The sequence below is a fragment of the Rhea pennata genome, chromosome 15 (assembly GCF_028389875.1).
Source record: "Rhea pennata isolate bPtePen1 chromosome 15, bPtePen1.pri, whole genome shotgun sequence".
Classification (NCBI taxonomy): domain Eukaryota; kingdom Metazoa; phylum Chordata; class Aves; order Rheiformes; family Rheidae; genus Rhea; species Rhea pennata.
In genome coordinates, this window is record NC_084677.1 from 966,106 (window position 1) to 983,391 (window position 17,286).

At 48.3% G+C, this 17,286-nt stretch overlaps 1 protein-coding gene across 5 annotated transcripts in view; it reads left to right on the plus strand.

The window, feature by feature from the left end:
* Positions 1-17,286, plus strand: part of LOC134147309 (ankyrin repeat and fibronectin type-III domain-containing protein 1-like) — a 302,508-nt gene that overhangs the window by 236,887 nt on the left and 48,335 nt on the right. For 3 of the 5 annotated variants that reach the window (XM_062588342.1, XM_062588343.1, XM_062588345.1), the window contains one exon: positions 15,975-16,103. The exons of 1 other annotated variant lie outside the window; for it this stretch is intronic. In XM_062588342.1, coding sequence (XP_062444326.1) covers positions 15,975-16,103 — 129 coding nt within the window. Of the gene's footprint in view, positions 1-7,143; positions 7,439-15,974; positions 16,104-17,286 lie in introns of those variants that run through there. One more of the 5 variants, XM_062588346.1, reaches the window with a different exon arrangement.

Here is a 17,286-nt window from a genome sequence, read left to right on the forward strand (position 1 = left end):
CGGAAGAGCCTGAGAGCTCTGTTCTGCTCAGGAAGGAATACATTGTGGCATTTCTACGATATCTTCATTAAAGATAACAGTAGAAGAAAATGTTAGAATTCTTAAAAATAAGCAAAATGGCATGGATTTTTCCCAGGAAAAAAGAAAATTCAGTCCATTTTACCTTGCAGGTTTTGATTGTTGTCTGTAGTGAATTGGGCTTGTGTTTTAAAAGTACATTCAGCTAATTTTGAGGTTGAAACATACTGACACATGATCTTCATAAAATGTTGCTAGTCAATTATGTGTTGTATGGGAGGGAGTCAGAGATCTTTGCTTTCGTCTTCTTTTAAGCCATTTTACACCTCTGAAGGAGATAACGGGATCTTAATGTAACTGAGTTGCAGGCCTGGAAATCCCAGACTAAGCTGACAGTATGGCTTTGAGTTGCTAATCCCACATTTTGAAAAATAAGGTGGGTTTCAGCCAGTCCAAAGCAGGCTTAAAAAAAATACACAAAAATAATTTGTGTTTTGAAGTTCTTTGTACTTGCCATGAAGTTTCTGAATCTGGAAATCACAGATGAACTTTTATGTCCAAGCTTTTCCCACAAGCATGAAAATGAGAAAACTGTTTGAAAAGAAGCAAAAGAGAGACTAGAATCATAGACTTACAGAGCCAGAATGTAAAGAAAAATATCTATATCAGCTATCATAAGTGTCATGGTGAAATGGTGATAGCTGGCAGTTGTGGGATGCTCCGTCCATCCTTATTCTCTGTCGTGGCAGGGTTGCATTCCCCCGTGCTGGCGGTGGAATTGGTTATAAATACAAACACAGACCCATGAAGTTTGGAGGGCGCTTTGCCATTTGTATCAATGGGAGCAATATTGAGCGTGGTCTCCAGCTTGGGAATAATGAATCTTTTTGCTCCTAGAATGCCAGTTCGTTTCCTTCTTGCTGGCCTCCCCTTTCAGAGCGGAAAGAGCACCAGCAGCAACAACACGCACACACAAAAAAAGGAATCACCAAAAGGCCACATATTCCTAACAAGGCAAGAGCTGTAATCACTCTTTCTAAAAGTTCAATATATTACTGCCGCCCAGCCATTCCTGGCTAGCATTTGCATGAACTCGGGGATACACAATTGAAACAGCACACAATACACATTCCAGAGAAATCAGGAAAGGAACTAAATCATTAGGACTCACTCTGGGAACTGCCAAGCTACTCAGGTTCCAGCTTTCCTGGTGCTCTAGCTAACAAGCTCGGTTTCTTTCTCGCCCCATCATCCATCCCTGGGGAATTTTCCCATAGCTTTATTCCATGGAAACAGAGTTCTTGTCTCAACAAAATGTAGAATTTAATGATGATTATCCATAGCAGAGATTTTTTATATGCAAAAGGGATGTGTATCAAATTCTCCTCCTGAAGGACTCTTCTTCCTCTTCTGGGCAGTATCGTCATGTTGCTTATACAATGACTTTTGTATCTGAAGAGAGAGAACTTCTAGATAATTTTATGTCATCCTCAGGATCTCACCTCTTCCTAAATACCCCATCCATTTGTCCTTGCTTCCCATCAGTCACATCATGCTGTGACAGCTTCAAGGAAAGCATTAGGGTCATTGGCCTCTTTTCCCTCTGACATGGCAATGTTGCCCAGTCTTGGTCAAAATTTCCTGGTTGGTACTTTTAGCATCATGAGTGCTGATGAAGTCAAGTGTTCCTGCCTAGAGGTCTTGCTCCCTATTGCCTGCTCTAATTAGTCAGGCTTTGACTCCAGCTTGGTCTCTTCTTCACTTCAGGCCGGCTTCTATTTGGGCTAGGTCATATGTGCTAAATGCTTTGGCTAATTCTTTCACCACAGTGTGCTGAGCAAAGAAATCCAAGGTGGAGGAAGATGGAAGGGAATGGAATGGAAAGGTTGAGGTTGGAAGGGTCCTTTAGAGATCATCCCATCCAACTCCTCTGCTCAAGCCGCATCATCACACAGGATGTCTATGGCACAGACAGTTTACACTGTAGATGAGGCTGGGAGTGCAAAGGAGCTGTGTCTTTTTATCAGCATAATGCCAGAAGCATCAGAGGGAAGTGAATTCCTTGATTGCTCACTAAACTTCACAGAGCCCAGGATCATACAAGCCAGCTTCATATCCTTGGGCACTGGGTCTCCAAGGAATCAGCATTTTCAATTGCCTCCGTGCTATGCTCCCCCATGGATGCTTCACAGCTCTTGCTGAGATGAGTGTCTTGCATCCAAAACAAATGTAGATATACCCTTCTTGACCTGCAGTCTGTTTAGATGACTCCTGTTATCATCTCCCCAGAAGACTGAGGAGAAGTGATTAGAGGCTAGATATACTTGCAATGAAAGGAGATCACTTTGAAATTGAGAGTTGGGGACTCTTAAATACCTGACACCTTGGATGACCATGGAGCTCAGTGTTGTCACGGATGGCCTAGGTGGCATGCATGCTGAGTTCACAAAAGGATTGTGCTTGCCTGTGGATGGTGACAATGGTCCAGGAAGGAAATGAATCCAGTTTTGGCATAAGCCATTTCCATGTATCACCCACATGGAGAAAAGCTTCTCTGGTAACAGGACTTCTTCTCATTCACATCACAATGCTTTAGGCCTGTTCCTCTAAAGCAGTGGCAGCTCCTGTAAGAGGACATACTCTGGACCATAAATTTGATCTCATTAGGCAGTTTCTCAGTTGCTGTTGAATTCAAGTTCTGCCTGAAGAAATCTCCTGATCAGAAGCAATGTGGTTCAGCTCGCAGGTCAATCTCTTTCACCTTGGCTCCACTGCCTCCTTCTTGTCCCTTGTTGTGCTCAGTGCTATCAGTGGGAAATGATCCAGCACAGCTTGCCAGCTGGTACCACGTGCAAGGTCAGGCTTCTTCTTCATGTGTTTTACTGCTTCCACACAAAGGAAGAAACCCTGTGCCCCTGTAGGACTAAACCAGAGGTTCATCTCCCCTTCTTCAAAATTCCCCTCCATTTAACCCTCCTCTCCTGTTCCCTTAGAAGCAAGACTGCCCCTTCTCTGCCACCCAGATAGAGCAATAGGCACACAGACACAGCGCTCAGCATGCAGGCAAGGGAGAGGAATGCACAGCACATCTTGAATCATAAGACTGTGGGTACACGTGCCCAGCATCTCTGTTGCTGTGTGAGAACAGCTGTTGGTCAGAAGGGGAATAGTTGTTAGCAAAATGCAAATGAATAAAATCATTATTTTGGCAAGAATTTTTATGGGAATGACATGCAAATTTACTTTCCATTTGGAGCATAGCTTAGTATTAAAATACAAATTTTTAATGCAAAAACAAAGGAGCAGTTTGATTTAGGACTAATCAGAAGTTTCCTTCTGCTTGGATTTGCATCACAATCTTTGCAGCAAAACCTGTAAATTTGACAAAACTTTTTTTTTTTCAGTGAAAATAAGACAAATTTAACCAGTTCTAAAGATTATTGCTTCTTTGATTCATCTCTGTCATGAAGCAACTGGCCTGGTATTGAATACTGCACACATATCCAGGTCAGCAGGGATACATTTTGTGAAATGCAAGTAGGATATGAGGTTGGACTTCTTCCTGGATGCTGCTTTAATCTAGCATGTGAAAGAGTGCCCAAGGGTTTTGCTCGGAAGACCTGCTAAGGAGGATGACACAGCTGTGAGGAGGCCTAGGAGGATCTGTAAACCTCTCTCATGCCCCAGACGTGAGGTCAGAGGTCTAGCAGAGACCCGAGAGTACACCTGAAAGATACAAGTAGAGCTGAGAGTCAAGCTGGAAGTGAATATGCAACAGGGTCACAAGGCTGCTGAGACTGCTGGAGGCCAGAGGCTGCACAGGAATGTTGTTGTGTAGTGTATCTTTCCTGGCCTTCTTTATAAATACCCTCAGTCTAAAAACTGCTTTCCCATAGTGCCCAGAAGCAGCTGCACTGCTTATTTAAACATATATGTAAGGTATCTCCGTCCTTCTACCCCCTGCTTCCCTTTTCTCTTCTTTCATCCTTGAGTCCACCTACCAGCCTTGTGTCTGAGATCAGAAATAGAGAGTATCCACTGACTTGCTAATTGTAATGCATCTTGATAATGCCAACTATAATTAGCTGTATGTATCAAAGCCATTTTGTTGGCGGAAGTTTTTGTGACCCCATTATCATCCTTTAAATAGAGGATCTTGCACAGAGCCTTGTCTGCTCTGCCCAGTTCCTTGTTGCAGAGCCAACCCTTGCAGAGGCTAACTTGACCATTCCCAAGGACACCTACCTGACTTCAGTTTAGGTGTTTGCATCCTACATGCATGTAAAGAACCATGCCTAGCATGGCAACACTCATCAATAATTTTTAAGTGCTGCTTATGCCCCTCAATACATGGCAAATGTCAGCAACCACTGAGAGATTAGCTGCTGCAAAGTCTGTGCTCTGGGATCCTTGTCACCGCAGCCTGACAGGTTTGCTGTGCCAGCATGATGGGGTTGCCTTGAGCTGCCGTTATCATGGTTTTGCAGCTCTGACTTGTCTCTCTTATATGGCTTTAGGGCACTCATAACTGAGAGGCTGCTTGTATTGATGTGTTCCGTGGTGCAAGGAGGAATGGTTCACACTTTCAGAATTCAGCATCTTGTCTTGAGCTGCAGCATCTAGTCCCAGGGTTGTCAAACGTCTCTCCTGACTCTCTCTTGTCCAGACCTGTAGCTGCGTTCTTTACTGTCCCCTGCAACTCTTGACACTGGAACTCTTTCCTCATCTGTGGTATCCCTGCTTTCCCTCTCTCCAGTCCTGGGAAACTTCAGCCAATTGACAACCTGTCCTTCCCTTGCAGCAAGACTCTTTTCAAGCCAAAACAGGCATTAATCAGTTTTACTGGGTTCCACCAAATTAGCCTGTGAAGAAACCCGTCTCTGACAGGTGGATGAGCTATCACACTTTCAGAGCTCTTGTTCTTATCAGTGCAGAAGCCTTTATCTTCTTTTTGCAGTTTCACCTGCAACTGGGACTATTCCGCCTGGGGAGGAGAAGACAGAGGGGGAATCTTTCAGTGTGTTTAAATATCTGAAGGAAGGGTGTAAAGAGGACGGAAGCAGACTCTATTCAGTGGTTCCCAGTGAAAGGATGAGAGGCGACAGGCACAAACTGAAACACAGCAAGTTCCAGTGGAACATAAGGAAAAGCTTTTTTACTGTGGGGATGACTGAGCCCTGGAAGATGTTGCCCAGAGAGGCTGTGGAGTCTCCATCCTTGAAGACTGGACGGAGTCCTGGGCAAACTGCTTTAGGTGACCTTGCTTGAGCAGGTATGTTGGACTAGATAATCTCTATGGGTCCCTTCCAAACTCAACCATTTTGTGATTCACCTATCATCATGCATCTGACAAGATGACAAGTATGTAACCATACTGCATCCCGAAAGAGTTTGGCTGATTAAGTACAACTGAATTTATCATTTGCTCATACCATGGCTGCCCACAGCTGCTCTATCTGTCTAATCTATCCTGAGCTCATCACCAAGGTAAATGAGTGCCTGTTCCAACTGATGTGATGTTCAGCACCGTGATACTCAAGGAGGAGAGTCTCCTAATGTAATAGCCTGCAGGCAGACCTTAGGCTGTAATGTCATCAGATCTCACAAGCTAGTTATGACTGAGTCAGGGGAAGAAGTGAGACAATGAAGTAGTGAAGGAAATCCAAGTACTTGAAGAAACTGTGCTGATTAGTTCCTCTCCCTGCGTTGTTGCTGAGCCAGTGCCCTAGCCCAGCAGCGTGGCTGCTGCACTAACAAAGGCTCTGTTGTTCGTATGAGAGCCCAAAACCAGAGGACCTAACTGGCCTCATCAGATGCTCTCTGCTGCCTTTTCAAAAGGGTGGAAGTGGAAGCCCAGTAGCATTCGTGTGCCGTTTCCTTACATCAGACACCTAGCTACTGTTTTGGTTGAATGACTGATGTGTTCTGGCAGGAATTGAACCAAGCTTCTTGTTTCCAGCCCTGGGCTGTATCTAGAAATGTGGGAACTGTGGGGATGAGCATCATCAACAGGCACAGCAGAGGAGTGCAGAGGGACAATGTTTCATACAAATGGGTGAAGGTTCATGAGCAGAAGTTTTGGGTGTATAACCTTAGCAGGCAATGCTGGCTATGGGCAATAAACATCTATCCCTAAAGGTAGAAGAGGAGCACATTGAGAGCAGGCTCCAGGCATGGGGTCCCCAGCACCTCCTTCCCACCAGGAAGGAGTTAGGTGCATAGCTTCCACTTTGGACTTAGGATGTCCCCAGCAGGGTCCCTTACCCACAGGGTATAACCTCTCAGTGCCTGTTAACTTGTTTGCCCAAAACTGCAACTGAAGAACCTGGTCCGTGGTCTGTGGGCCCTGACATCAGACATTGTTCATGCCTACAGGGCATTTAGAAGGTAAAACTTGAGGTCTCCAAGGACAGTGGAGCATGTGATTGTTTGCAGCACACCACGTTCCCAGCTCTGTCACCCAGGGGCCTACAGAGCTCAGAGACCATTGACCAAAACCATCTCCTGTTTGCATCCTACTGAGCCACTAGGGCTATGGAGGCAGGAAAGCTTGGCCGTGTGGATGGGCTCTCAGGTGCTCCTTTCTGCAAAGCTACCACGGAGACCCCAGCAGCTTGGGTAGGCATTAAGGCAGTTTCTGATGGTGCAGGGAGCATTGCTATGTCTGGTTTCTCCCCTTGTGCAATAGGGAAACTGATCCCAAAGTCGATCCATGTAGTGTGGGAGAGACTCCCAGAGTCGTCCAGAGACATGAGTGTGACAACAGGGTTTGGTGGCATGCCGGTTGTGTCAGGAGTGCGAGCAAAAGCTGGAAGCCAGCAGCGGGGTCCCTGCAGGTCCCGGGGCTGAGCCAAAGGTATTGCTGGCTTCTGCCTAGCTCTTTCCTGCTCTCCTAGGAGCCCTGCACAATGACTTGTTGTTATGTAAAACACCAGCGAGAGTGAGAGAGACTGAGAGATTCTTTAGTGTCGGAATCTGAGTCACATGGGGCTGTTTTATTTCCCCCTCTGCTAATCTTGTTTCTATAGAAACAAGATTGGGAGGAAAAAAAAAAAGAAAAAAAAAAGAAAAAAAGAGCCAAGCACTGAGCAAGCGAGAGTGAGAGAAACCTGAGGTGATGGGTGAGGGAAGTAGAGGTGGTGGCTGAGGAGGAAGGGCCAGCGAGTGCAGTGGGAGCAGGGGAAGGACCCGCATGGGGCAGGGCTGGGGAGAGGCAGCAGCCAGGCATTGCGGAGTGGGGCCATGGGCTGACGGAGGCTCCTCGCAGCGCGAGTGATTAGCTCTGATGGGAGCGCGTGTGCGGTCGTGTGTGTGGAGGAGCTAGGGGACTCTTCCAAAGAAACCTTCTCCGATGAGCTGCTCCTCCTGAGGAGGGAGATCATCAGGAGAGACCAACGGGAAGGGACCTGAGGCTGCCCAGGTGAGTGAGAGTGGCCCCGGGCGGCTTTCCAGGCTGCTCTTCCCTGGGCATGGCACGCTGCGGATGCAGCCAGCTCGCTTGGGTCCCGCTCGCCATGCTGCTGCTTTGGGGCCGCCTTTCCCGAGCATCGCGCTTGCTGTCAGATGGGGTGGTGAGCTGTACCCGGCGCGGGCTGCCCTGTGGAGGCATGGGCACAGAGAAAAGCATGTCGTGCTGGAGCAGGCAGGTGAGTCGGGCTTTGCCAGAGAGATATTTGTATTCAACACCTGCCCGGAGGGTGGCTCTGTGTTTGCGGCTCTGTATGTATGTGCATGTTTCCTTTCTGAAGCCTGGGAAGCGTTGAGTGCTCTCCCTAAAGGCTACTGTCTGCTCGGGAAGTATCTTTCCAGCTTTAATGCTTCCCCCCCCATCTTTTATTGTGATTACACCTGCATAAATAAAATGCTTCCAGGAGCCAAAGTCTGCTTCTGCAAGGAACACAGTAAGCTGTGCTCTTTCCCATCTCTGCCTATCCAGAGGCAGCATCTGGCTTCCTTGCAGGTGGGATTTGTCTTCCCAAGTCTTGATGCCAGGTTCTGGCTGGGTGATGCTGGGCACCTGGGGGGATAAGCCCAGCTGGGAAGCTGGTTTTGCAATGGTTATTCCCAGAGGGAGGAACAGCAAAAAATGCTGCTGGCTTGTGTGCTACAAAGTGCCTGGGCTGAGCACAACCATCACATGAGCTTTTCCTGGGACTTTTGCTTGCCTGTAGCTAATTCAGTATATCAGTATATCAGCTGCCTTCCAGGAACGGGATGAGTTCACAGCCATGCCCAAACACATGCTAACTTCTGAGTCTCAGGCTAGTGAGTGCAATATGTGTAAGTTTTTCCTGCTTAGTTTAAGATGTTTCTTTACCTATTGCATGCCTGTCTCTAGCCTTCATGCATGTGCATGACCTGTGCTGAGGGGCTTCGGCTGGCCAAGGTCAGCCCTCGGCGCAGGAGCACTGCTAGTGCTGACTCTCACAGTCGACGCTGTTGGATGCGTGTGTCTGCTGGCTGCTGCCTTTTAACTTCAGTCATTCTGCAAGTGTGGCACGGGTGACCCTGACTGCGCGGATCCCAGTCTGCCTGGTAACTCTGGCCCTGGCACGGACGTTGCCTGTGTAGGTGCCAGCAGGTCTTGCAATGCTGCATAAGGACACCGACGGAGTAAGACGTTGCGTGAGCATCTGGGCTTAGGCCGTTGCAATTGCTGCGAATTACTGAAATGTGTTACTCTGTGGAGGCATCTGGAGATGCTTCCATCAAGGGCCACTGTAAATGATAGTGGGCATAGCAGAGAGAGCTGGTAGATGTTGTCCTGATGGGATGGCTGACAGAGTCTGCTGAGTAGCCGAGGAGTCAGAAGCAGGCTTGTTCTTTTGTTGGATTTATTGGGATTTCACTTGTCATCACTTGTCCAGCAAGAGGGAACCCATCTCTGAAAGACCCACTGTGACATTCCAAACCCCCAGGCCAGATTTGTGCCTGGTGTAAAACCAGCGAAGCTGGGAGGGATGAATTGGGCCCTGTGTATTTTTAATCTAACTCAGCTTTGTGAAATGTCATTGCTCGTCTGTTCACCCAGCCAGCAAGGGGGTGGAATGGGGTGTTTCAGAGAGCTGTTGTCCTCATGCTAAAGGGCAGCTGAGTAGATTTTTATGCTGGGACGCTGCATCTTGTGATGATTCAGCAAGCTGCTCTGAGCTGATGGCAGGACCAGAGGCTAGGTGCCAGGTTGCCAGACAGCTTTGTCTCCACTCTTTCTGTGTTCCTGCTGTGTCAGTATGTTGGAGACTTTGGGAGTCATCTGTGCTGGGTTAGACATCCAGAAAACTTGTCTGGTTAAGGGATGACGGTTTTTTGATGTGAGCATTGAACTGGTGTCACGCAACATGTTCAGGAGAGGAACTGGAGCCTGGAAATGTAGCTGGTGTGGGAACTCAGCCCCTTACTGAAGCTGGGAGACTTCCCTTTTAGCTTGGGTGGGCTCTGGCTGGAGGAAAGGTTTGAGAGTGCCCATCTGAGCACTCTCCATGCATGCTGATTAAACTCACTAGGGAGTCATTGGCACAAACCAGGGTTGGAAGCTGCCTGCATTCAGAGAAAATACAGCAATGTCCCCATCTCCCTCACATAGCAGGGTCTGCATCTGGCTGCCCCTACTTCCTCTGCATTTGTTGCAAGGACTGGGCTCTGGTGCTGAGGTAAAGGGGCCATTTGCTGAGCCAAGTCCCGCCATCTCTGCATGTGTATGAAGCTGTGGTTTTATCTGGGAGAAATAATGTACTGTCCTTGCTCCCCCTGCCTCACACTCTGCTGCTAGTAGCATTCCTGTGTGCCCAGTATGTTCTCTGCTAGATCTAGCAGAGATATTGGGATGTTTTGAAGGAAGGGATGAACCACTGTACTCAATAGGTAGTCTTGCAAGAATCTCCAGGGCTGATAATTATTTCTAGGGAAAAAGATGCTGTATTCTGGCTTAAACACTGAGATTGGACTACTAATGTGTGTAATCTGGCTGACAGATGGCAAGTCATAGAGGTGTGATTTATGATACAGCACAGCGACTAACAACCTTCTCTCATCATCAGGAGACGATTCTTTCCATTGCTGCGGTTGATGTCTCAGTTGATGATTTTCCCTGTGTGTCCCTTCTGCAGCATGCGGGGAACTGCTAGGAAACCTTGGCAGGTGTAGAAGAGGTGGATGAGGCCGGTCAACCCCAGCACTGTGCTGTAGGCAGAACAGGGCTCTCAGGCTGCGAGGATCTTTTACTGCATTTGGCTTGCCCATGATGACGAGAAGGGTGGAGAAGCAATAATTGCAGCTTCTCTTAAGTAAGCTTTCTGCTGCCTTCCCCTTCGGGTAATGCCAATCTGCGTTGTGGTGGGCTCTGACTGGCTATGCTCCCCTGGGACCTGTTCATGCCCTGCTCACCTGCTCAAGTGGCATTCTTGCCATCCATGAGGCTCTGAGTCTGCAATGCATCCAAGAGTGTGAAGAGCCAGACGGGCAGGTTTACAGCAGCAATAACACTGAGATGCCTGGGGGGAGACTGTTTCCTGTTGTGCGCTAGATGAGGTGCCCTTAAAGCCTGATCATGTGTGCCTCCTTCTGAGACTTGAGGGCGCAAGGATGCCACCTTGATCATGGTCCAGAGCTGCAACCAAGCAGGTTTAGAGAACGCAGCTTCATCTGAGACCCACGTTCTTTGTTTCTCTGTTCGATTTCTCTGCTCTTGTTTGTGTTCTCCCTAGGCCAGCACTGATGTCAGGCATGCTAGCTTTCGTAAGGAAAGGCAAGAAAATATTGCTGTCCAGTGAGAGCAGTGAAGTACACAAGAAGATGGATGCTAACAACTGTGGAAGGACATGGCTTACTTGCATTGATTCTCTGTGCCTCCCTTTCCCTATGTTTACCTTGAGGGCCTATGTTAGGGCCTTTTCGGTGATATGGGACCAATAAGGATGCTTAGAAAGCACCAAGAAAATAGAAATGTTGTTAAAGCAGTGCCCTCTCTTAGAGAGAGAGGAACAGGCTCACCTGCTGCTGCAAGGTAGTATCACTGGGAATCAACACAGAGGCCCCGGACACGATGCCCAGTGCAGAAACACAGTAGCATCCCGACACCACTGAGGAACCGGAGGACTTCCAACAGTAAGAGGCTCCGGAAAGTTGACCCACAAGTGGGCAATCTGTGTGGCAGGAAAGTGGCTGTCATGGAGGAGCTGCAGGGCCTTTAGAGCAGCCCTGCCTTGGTGGCTGGTTGGGGCTGCCAGGGTGTGTGCGGGGCGAGGGAAAGGAGGTGGAGCAGTCTGCCTGATTCAGGCTGCGTTTCTCTGGATGCTGTCAGAGTAGAGCAGGTATGATTCATTCCCTGTTCTGCAGTACAGTTTATGTAAAGTAACACTGTATAAATAGCCAGATGATACTATAATGTGCTCCTGGCTTTCTAACTAAAAAAGAAAATAAAGCCTGTTCTGGAGCTTTTGAGTCCAGTGTAGATAAGAGGAGGCTGGTTTGTACTGGCACGAGAGGAGAGGTTCTGCTAGTGTTGTACTGAGGATGGGAGAGTTGCTAACTGCTCTTGATGAGGAAGTAGAAACCCATCAGATAGTGTTCACAGCCCGTTTAACTTCCCTATTAGCAGTTGAGTATGACGGGTCCTGGTCTGATGAACTGCTGTGCCAGGCTGGAGGACAGATGGGCTAGAAGGTTGGGCTGCAGAATGAAAATGACAGCCAACATCTTGAGATATGTGTTCACCTTCTAGGTCATGCACAGCCTCCTTCATGTTCCCTGGGTCAGGCAGATTTAAAAACTAGGTATCATAAGCTGGAGAACATTGCTCTGAACTTGCTGGAAAGAGCCTGCACCTTATGTTTGTCCATATGCCTTTCCAAAGGACTTACTGTCTTGTTCTGGAGACCCAGGGAGCTGGGGGCTCTGTCCATTCCCTTGGCTGCGTAGCTTATATGCTATTGTGGAGCTGGACTGTGTGTTTGTTTCTAGCTTGGATTTGCCTGAGCTCAACCACTTGAACCCACCAGCCTGCCAATGCCTGCCAGGAAGCCCCCTCCCAGAAGGCAGCACCCACCACCTCAACCCAACTTTCAGCATGTGCGACCTGTCCTGCCCAGGTCTCTGGCTCCCAGAGCATACCCCAGGCTACTTTTCTCAGCCCTGCCAGCACACCTTGCTCTAGACTGATCCCTGCCTCTCAGGAAGATGAATTCTCCTTTTGGGCTGTTCTCCATTCTGGGCCACAACTTAGGCAAACTGAGGTGGCTGCCTTTATTTAAAAGGCTCAGAAGGAATTTTACAGGGGTAGGGTCAAGAATTGGAGAAAAAAATGCTAGAAGGAAATCAGAGCAGGCAGGATGGGCCAGCATGTACATCCCAGCCAGGTCTCGCTGCATCCGAGCCCGGCAGTGCCCTCTGGCCTTGGAGCCCATGATGGGGTCTTCAGCAGGGCACAGGCTCTTGGCTACCATATTCTCAGTGAATCCTTCTCTTTCCTAGCTGCATATTGCTCATTGGGTTTAAATGTAAGCAAAACTTTAATTTCTTGTTTTCTCCGCATGCTACTCATTTTGCATGCTACTCATTTTGGCATATAACCCTGCTTTTCCCATGTCAGGTCTTCTTGACAAATGCTTTTAGGTCTCTCAAGTGATTATTCCTTCCCTGTTTGGGTGAGGTGTACACTTTGGAGTAAATCTCCTGAAGTGTATAATTTTCCATGCTTTGCTGCTCATAAAAGGCATGTAACTGCACATGTCTTCTGGGTAACCTCACAGCCTCCAGCACCTTCCCACATTTCTTCAGATGCTGTGCACACTTACCTTGGACAGACTGGAAGAACGACATAGGGACAAGACGCTTGCTCAGTTGGATGGGAGGCAATTTTAGATTTCCTGAGCCCAACTCCATGTCCATGCTCCATGGGGGAAGGCTTCTGGCGGATGGTTTGAAAAGGGTGGCTGTGAACAGGAAAAAACAGAAAATAGCTCTTTGGGCATTTCCCAAATCTCATGAGATTAACACTCTAGGTGTCTTGGAAGCATAGCTGCTGGAGATGGAACCCTCTCCCATGGAGAGCACACTGTTCCTGGGGAGATTTAAAACTGGGTGGTTTCAGGATAGCACTATGGGGAACATTTGGATGCTGGCAAGGAGATGTCTTAGGTAGCCAGCAGCTTCTTCCCCCTCCCCCCCACACACACACCTTCAGGGGTCTCTGAGCCCTGTCCCTAGCTGCTAAGTGCTCCCAGTCAAACCGACAACTCCTGCTCGCTACAGGGGCTGTGGGGTCCAGACCGCGTGGTGCCAAGGGATTGGTTGGAGTAGAGGCAAGGATGGGAGAGGAGCAAGAGCTGCTACTTGGGCAACACCAGGGAACCATACAGCTGTGAGATATATCAACGCAGTGCCCAAGGGCAGTGAGGAGAACAGTGTCTGCTCACATGAGTTCTGAACTCAGTTCCAGATACCTGGACTCTGAAGGCCAGCGCCACTTAGCCTTGTAGCTGAGCTGGCTCTATCCTTCCTGGCTTTGAACGCACAAACTGCCTCTGAGCTGAGAGACCAGTATACCGCGCCTCGCTTAATTGAAATATTATTTATTACAGCTTGAGCTTTGACATAGAATCAAAGGAGAGACTTGATGGCAGGAATGTGTTTGTGCACTGGGCTCTGCTAGTTAGGCTTTAACAAGATGCTTAAGTTGTTCCTATTCTAACGCCTTTTCCTCCAGCTCCAAAAGGGGGAAAATTGAGCTTTGGATTTCTTGTTGGGTTTTTTTAAAGACAAACCTCATCCTTTACATCAAAGTGATTTTTTTTAAGAATGTAAAGAATGACCCTGGAAGGTCTGACGGACTCTTTCCCAGTGGTGATCTTAGAGACGAGAACCCTCTCCAGAAAGCTGTCTCCACCCTGTCCCAAGCAACAGCAATTCATAAGCTGAAAAATAAATCAATAACCAGAGTTAATGAATTGAAGATGTCTGTGTTTAAAATGTATCAGGAAAAAAACTGCTAGCTGTTCGTGGTTTATTTAATTATTGTAAGGAAAGGCGGGGAGCTCTTGTTTCTGAGAAATACCTTCCTTTTATTTTTTTGAAGTCTTTTGTTTGGTTGAGGTCAGTCAAGAGAAGTATTACTTTTAGCAATATATATGTATGTTGACTGGTGGCAGTGCCAGGAGAGTAGTTTGATGTTTTCTTCTCCTCACCATTGAAATACATGGTGGTAGCACTCATTCAGACGTGTCAAGTACTTGGGGTCTCAGCGTGGAATGTGCCTTTGCTGCTTGTCCTGGCTTCTCCCCGTTGCTCTTTTGTCCAGTGTTGAGCCTTCTCTCTCCAACCCAGGCTCTTGGAGCACACACCATCAAAAACATGGGAAGGCAAGAACTCTGCAAAGCCTCAGTCAACCACAATCCATCAGGGCTTCACGCAGTGCTCATGGTAGCTTTTAATTCCCACTATTGGAGAAGTGGGGACTAATGTTTAAGATATTGCAGATCCCTTCCCAGTTATGTCAGTCTCTTCTCCATGACCCCTGGCAAATCACTTAATTTCTATTCCCTTTTCTGTCCAGAATGAGCCCTGTGTGGTCAGGGTTTGTTGGTAGTGGTTAGGGAAATCTCGGCAAGCTGGACCAGAGTGCTGAGAGCTGAGGCCTGGTTGTCCTGCTCCCAAGCAATAAACAGTTCTGCAGGAGGGATGTGATTCTGTTTTACAGCTGTAGGGCACCACTGTCCTCCAAATCTGCCTTCCAGTCTACGTGGGCAGTCCTGGCAGGACAGTGGCATGGCTCAGGCACAACTCCCAGCTATGTAGACATGTAGAGCTGATAGCTGATACCTTGATAGTGTCCTGAGAATGGGCAAGCACACATGGAAGGCAGGTCAGGCCCATCACAGGCCCACAAGGAGGAAAAGGCAGTAGAAGTGCCAGCGTGAGTCACAGAGCTGGCAAACCGGAGCAATGCCTTTGGTCAGCATCATGTGCTGAAGTATAGGAGTAGAAGATGATGGCCAAAACTGGCCTCACTGCAGAGGCCAGCATAACCTGAGGGGATGACTCAGGCATATCTCCAAGACAGTTTTCTAGGTGCCATAGGGATGAGAGATGGTGTGGCTGTGCCTTGGTACCAGCACTTCTGTTCTGCACAGTGCTGTGGTGGAGGGGGTGAATTGCAGCTTAGCCCTGGAGCCTGCCAGGCGCTCTTCTCCCCAGTCTGGGGGAATTTTGAGCAATGTTGGGGCTTCCCATCCGGGCATGAAGAGACTTCATGAGTGCAAATGAGTCCTGACACGTGCATTGTTTAATCCTTCAAAACATCTCTGATAGATTGATTTCCCTATCGTTCTCCAACATAAAAGTCATTTCAGTGTTTCACAGCCCTGGTTGGAAGTCAACAGGAGTGTTTGGATTTTTTTGTGAATGAGTGTGTGGCTGTGATGGAAGTTCATGGAGGTCCCTCCTTCTTGCCTTTACTTCTCTATCAATGCTTCTCTGGTTTCCTGGTCCCCTCGCTAAGCAGGTAGGCAGAGGGTGCAAGAAAGAAGTTGAAACAACCTGCATCACTCTGGCTTTGGCCATCACCAGTTGGCATTTAAGCAAAACCATTTGACCTGTATAGATGTTTCTGCTACAGCAGGAAGCAGATCCCAAAACCAGCTTGGAAACTCACACTGACAGACATGCAGATTCCCTGTTTAGGTCATGATGGGGAGCTTATCTGCTCCAATGAGTGGTTTTGCTAACAGCATCCTGTGGACCTGTGCAGGTCCTGGCTTGTTGATGTGACACTAAATCTGCTTGCTGCTTCTTCGCACCTTCCTCTTGAGACTTCTGTTGCTTTGTCCAGATGCTGCTCTTGGAGCCACCTCTTGCCACTTCCCCTTTTACCTCTGAGCATCACTTGGCTTTCTGCCATGATCCTGACTCTGGGATGCAAGGTGCTTCAGTGACATTAATGCCTTTCCTCTCCCCTTCCCCAGGTTGGAAAGCAGCTTCTCTAAGTTTGCCCACCGCTTGTCAGTTAAGCAGAAGCAGGAGAAGAGAAGGAAAGCTGAGTATGTCTCGGCCGAGCTGTCTGCCTTCCGGCCCAGGTCTCTGAGCATTGAATGGTAAGAGCTGCAGGACAGGGCTGGGGGAAAGGATCTTCTGGATTTCCAATCCCCTTTTCTGTCGCCTGCCCCCACCACTGCCACTCAGTCTTGTCCCATGAACAAACATCCAGTGGGACAGTACTTATTCAAACTATTCTGTCTGCTGCAACCCCTCCTCCTTTACCTCCCCTCAGGACTGAAGCCAAAATATTCCCCCCCCCCCGCCCTTGCAGAAGCAGAGTGGAGCTACAAATGGGCTCCTTCTTTGTGGGGCTGAAGAAGACCCTGTAAATTTGCCTCCTGCTTGAGCTGCAAGTGTCTTTTGGGGCTCATGCAGGAGGCGGACATGAGTACCAGCTGTGCTCTACAGCTTTGGAGAAATCACTCTCGTGGGCTCTGCATGAATAAACAAACTCTGTGCTGTTATTGCAAAAGCAGGTTCGCCACCTCCAGCCAGCTGCTAGTCCTGCTTGCCCTGTGGCCAGAGAGAGACCTGAAAGAGCCAAGCGAGGCATCAGCAGGCTTGGGCCAACCGCTCCACTCCACCCAGAGTTTTACAGGGAGCAGAGACACCCTGGGCTCTTTTTGTATCACTCCTCCCTGCTTCATTTCACACCCCATGCTCTTTAGGAGCTGCCAAAGGATCCAGCCAGCCAGCACTTCGCTGCCGAGCACACTTCCTTTAGAGAAACTAGAGCAGACAGCCATGGCAGCGGGCAGCATGGTCTTGATGGCTGCAGGCTGGTGCTGGAAGTCAGGAGCTGCAGGGACTCCCCTAGCTCTTTCTGTGCCCTTGAGTAAGTGGCCTGACAGTGTGATGCCTCCCCCAGCGTGAGTCACCTTCTTCTGAAATGGGGGCAGCAATACTCACCCAGCCTTGAGAAGTAAAGTGCTCTCTAGTTCCTTGATATTGCTGCTCGTGGCGGAGGTTTATGGTGTAGGCGTGACCCCGAGCACCCGCAGGGCCCCTCACACTGAGCTTTATTCTCAAACTACAGTTCCCTGCATGAGCAGGGAATAATTTATCCTTGGTTTCTAAGCTCTGATGCAACAGCCTTGGAACCAGATCATAGTCAATCCTCTCAGCATTAGAGGTGACCTGCTAAGGATATTTAAAAGAACTGGAAATTGCATTGCTTTCAACTTCCTTAGATGGATAAAGGAGGGTAAAACCTTTAAAAAAAAAAAAAAAAAAAAAAAA